The sequence below is a fragment of the Temnothorax curvispinosus genome, unplaced genomic scaffold (assembly GCF_003070985.1).
Source record: "Temnothorax curvispinosus isolate PA1 unplaced genomic scaffold, ASM307098v1 QBEX01002147.1, whole genome shotgun sequence".
Lineage (NCBI taxonomy): Eukaryota > Metazoa > Arthropoda > Insecta > Hymenoptera > Formicidae > Temnothorax > Temnothorax curvispinosus.
In genome coordinates, this window is record NW_020211927.1 from 1 (window position 1) to 4831 (window position 4831).

Sequence of the window (4831 nt, forward strand, 5' to 3'; positions counted from 1 at the left end):
TTTTATTTCGCGGCCTATATGGATGTTCGTTTTATCATTTTCTGTTTGTTAAATAATAAAAGTGGAAACGAGAACACGAAGAGCCACAACTAACTCAGCAATTTTAATGAAAGGCACTAATAATTATAAAGCTTTTTTGTCAGTAAAACTATTTAAAAGACATTAATAAAAGATTTCCGATAAAAGAAAAATTCTTCGCAAAGTTTTAGAAGAATAAGCAAACAGATCATACCCGTCAATTAATTTTAATCCGATTTTATTTTATTAATACTCTGCTTTGGTAGAATTTAATATCTTTAAATCTCATGATAAAGTTTGAATTAAAAAATATCAAATCTATTTAACTGGACTGGATGTCAATTTGATAGAATTGGTTTTTATTTATTGGATAAAATTGGAATTTATTTATTATAAATATTAGTTTATTTAAATTTAGCAATTTATTATTGATTAAATTCATTTATTTCAAATTAATTAATTCACAATTAATTTGATTTTACTTTATTTAATTCATATTACTAAAATTAGGGTCACGAGATACAATCATGCATCGAATATTGCACATGAATTTTGTAATAAAATTCACCACTCCACGCGCATATAATTAAAAAAAATTATTTGCACTCACCATTGGAAGGCGTTGAAATGGAAGTAAACAAGGCCCAACCCATATAGAAACGAAGCATCCTTCCAGTAGTCGCCTTTTAAAGAGTAGAATTTCTGATATGCTGACATCGCTGTGATAAGAAAAAAGAAGAAAACTCATCAGAGTGAGTCTGCTCCGCGTTAATAAAAATCGAATAAAATAAAAATCATTTTACACGAGGTAAAGATTTAAAGAAAATAGGTTAATCAATGGAATTCGATTCAAAGCCCCTGGAAGGCTCTGTCACCATTTGTTTTGACAGGTTTCTCAATCACTGGAATGTCAACAACCTCAAGTTTAATGTTACTCCCTAATGTCTATTTGTCTATTTGTCTATTTTACACAAACAAGTGTTTATTTAAGATTAAGAAAAATTAAAGAAAATTCCATTTGCTTGAAAGAATGTTATCAATTATAAAGTAAATCTCGAATCAACCGATTAATTCGCAAATGAGTCCAAATCTTGAACAGACGTGAAACAGTCTGTTCCAGGCTGTTTTATGGCAAGAACAAAACAGGAAGGAAGCTGTACCTTTGCTGTAATCCTCTAAAAGTAAATGAAAATGTCCCAGTTTGCAGTACGTCTTGGGATCGATGCTTATCCCCTTAGCTTCATCCTCGTTTTCCTTGTCGTCCAGGCACGCTTTTGTATTATCGGCTTTCCTGCGCTGCTTCTCCGCCTGGGCCTGAACCAGCATGCGTTCCAGGTATTTGATAGCACGTACCACCAGGGCCTTTTTCTTCGTCTGCTCTGGGGAGTTCAGTTTGAGGAAGCCAAACTGACGACTGTGCACGGATACAAGAGAGAAAGTGCCTTCTATTAGATCGCATTGTCGCATTTACGGTTGTAGGCGTGCATTCCGTCCGCTATCGGAAAACCCGGGCTCCCTTGACGTTCATGTTTACGTCAGCCTGTGATCAGCCGCTCGTTGCCGTCGACACCGCGCGCCGGCGATTAAAAAAATCTCGCGAAGCGAGACGCGGTGTTTTCGGCTTTACCCGCGCATCGCGGTTTTATTATCGCAAAAGATCTCGCGGCGTATCCGCGGAATGTGGTACAGTCGGGCTGCATTCGGGGAGCGCGCTATTAGCGCTATTTGCTTATTCTATCCTTGTTTTACATTTAATGAGCGATAAAGATAGAATGATACAATAGCGCTAATAGCACGCTCTCCGAATGCAGCCAATGAAGCGCGAAAACGGTGTCAGTAGGTTGCGCACGAGCGCGTGCTGTCAAACGCGTTTCTAGGTTATACCATGACGTGACTCGTCGCCTCGACGGGACGTGAAACCGCAACGTTAAATCCGCAGTCGAGAAAGACTCGAGATACGCGCAAAAACCGAGCAGAGTTAATCACCTGTCCAACTCCGACAGCGTCTGCAACTCCTGCGGCGTGAGGTTGATATCGTCGGTGTCCTGTGCCATTTTACGCACGCTCTCTCCCTCTCTTTCTCTCACTCTCGCTCTCGCTCTCGCTCTCTACGTTTCGGTCCCGGTAAAACTCGCACGTCTCACATCTGCGACCCGCGCGAGACGGAAATTACGCACGACCACGACGACCACGACGACGACGACGACCACGACGAGTACGACGACGACGACGACGATGACTCCGAGACCTGTGTCGACAAAGAAGAAAGAAGTCGCGCGCGCGCGCGCGCGATCATACGCGAATCAGGCCCGCGGCGCCGTCACCTCATCGTGACGAGCGAGTTATCGGCGAGATAGCACTATAGCTAACAGGCCTAACAGCAGGCAGCAGGCACAGCAGCTTGAGCAGCTGAACGGCGACAATAGCGACAGCGACGGCGGCGACGGCCGTGCGAACCATATGTGAGTTCACGCGGCGGCGGCTCGGCGCGCCGGCGCGGCGACACAACATGGCGTAGCGATATACGACAGTCGTAGTCCTCGTGGTCCTCGACCTGACAAATCAGGATACACCAAAGCTTGTGCGTTAAGCTGGCCACACACACTTTTTCGTAACAGTAACAGTAGGATTTCGACCAATCGCGTTGCTCGATTCGAAAACGTACGGCCGTACGTTCCCGAATCGAGTAACACGATTGGTCGAAATCCTACTGTTACTGTTACGAAAAAGTGTGTGTCCGGGCCCTTAGGGTCAAAGCACATAACATGGCGTAGCGATATACGATGGTCGTAGTCGTAGTCCTCGACCTGACAAATTAGGATACGCCAAAGCTTGTGCGTTACTTACATCCACGACTACAACTGTCATATGTGCTTTGGCCCTTACTCTATTGTAGATTGATCTGTTGTACAAGATTCACGACTACTACTACTCCTACTCCTACAACCCTACTTTTACGCAATTGTAGAATAGCCTTTACTTAGGGCCAAAGCACATATGACAGTCGTAGTCGTGGACGTAAGTAAGAGCCAAAGCACATATAACAGTCGTAGTCGTGGACGTAAGTAACGCACAAGCTTTGGCGTATCCTGATCTGTCAGGTCGAGGACTACGACCGTCGTATATCGCTACGCCATGTTATGTGCTTTGACCCTAACGCACAAGCTTTGGCGTATCTTGATTTGTCAGGTCGAGGACTACGACCGTCGTATATCGCTACGCCATGTTATGTGCTTTGGCCCTTACGTCCACGACTACGACTGTCATATGTGCTTTGGCCCTTACTTACGTCCACGATTACCGACTGTCATATGTGCTTTGGCCCTTAAGGCCTTCACACACAAAATCGCGTAAGGACGTAAAACGTAAGCGTAAGAAAATCGACCAATCCCAATCAAGTATTGCGCTGGGACTCGATTGGGATTGATAGATTTTCTTACGCTTACGTTTTACGTACTTACGGCATTTTCACCAACCACAGTTAGCTTAACCGACGGTTAAAGTTAGCAGGATTGACCAATAGAAAGCAGGGTGGATTCATTTCTATTGGTCAATTCTGCTAACTTTAACCATCGGTTAAGCTAACTGTGGTTGGTGAAATTGGCCCTAAGGCCCGGTGTTAAGGTTCGGTTTAAGCCAATGAAACTGCTACTTTTCTGTAAGAGTTGCAAGTTTATTGGTTTGAATCGAAACTTGGACACAGTTCTTGCATCGTGGACACCGGGCTTTAGACATGAGACGCCAACGAATGCCGAGTGATGCCGAGCCACGCCGAGCGCGACCGAACGCCGAATGACGCCGAACACTGCCGAGCGCCCGCCGGCATCTCTGCCCTGGAGTCATGTGACCTACCGCCATCTTGAGTTTCGGGCGAGCGGAAAATTTGTGAATGCTTCAAACGCGGTAAAGCCATCAACGAGTAAGTTTTGTCACGTGGAAAAATAAACTGGGGCCCAATCAGGCCCAATTTTTCAGCTTTTATACGATATGAAAAACCTGCGCAACGATGCTTATCGAACCGATAAGTGTCGGTATTAAGCGTGTACAGAATATATGGGCCCTGATCACTGCTCGATTAGCGTTAATCGTTTATGTCAATTTCTATCGATCAAGAGACACGGTAGTGTCTCGCGCCAAGTACACGCGGAGCGAGACCGACCGTGACTCTTTTACGCGACGCGACGCGACGGGTTGCGAGTACCCGAGATGTTGAGATCTCGATAACGAGTGAACGGATCAAGTTCTAAGTAGGCTTGATCGATAGCTTGGGGTCCAATTAGGGGGGGGTTTCTCTCATAATATTCCGCTACGTGCCCTACGAGCGGAGATATTGCGACGCAAAGTCCAAATGGGAAAATTTATTTTTAAGATACTTCCTCCTAACGCCGACGTTCTTGTATGATGACGTCATAATCAGAAACGTTACTTTCACTTTTTCGACGCTGGCGGCGCAGGTATCGCCAGTTTCGATATCGCGCGCGTATTTCGAAATTAGGTCGATAGACTTTATCGGTCAGGAGGAAGATTTCTATTTAGGTAAATTAGGTATATACTTATATAATATATATTGAGTCAATTGCTTCATGTTTATCTGGAGAGATTTCGTATCCTTACATCGTATTACCACCGCTGCCGGAAAAGAAGGTTCTCTACGCTTGGCAGAAAGTGTCGCTAGGGAATTTTTAAGTCGATTCTTATGAATCAAGCTTGAATTCGATGTCTAGGTATCCCAGGTTGCCGATGACGAGGTCCAGATAGTGCGCTTTATAGTTTTCGGTGTCCAGGTGTAATAATACGTTGAATTCGATGTCTA

The 4831-nt window shown here is 44.4% G+C and overlaps 1 protein-coding gene across 1 annotated transcript; it reads right to left on the bottom strand.

Annotated features, from left to right (window-relative positions):
- Positions 1-590: 590 nt before the first annotated feature.
- Positions 591-2405, bottom strand: LOC112468836 (histone demethylase UTY-like). Its single transcript, XM_025038199.1, has 3 exons — positions 2005-2405; positions 1179-1432; positions 591-737 (listed from the first exon to the last, which is right to left on the bottom strand). The coding sequence occupies exons 1-3, from the start codon at positions 2070-2072 to the stop codon at positions 625-627; spliced, it is 435 nt and encodes a 144-aa protein (XP_024893967.1). The 5' UTR covers positions 2073-2405; the 3' UTR covers positions 591-624.
- Positions 2406-4831: the final 2426 nt, after the last annotated feature.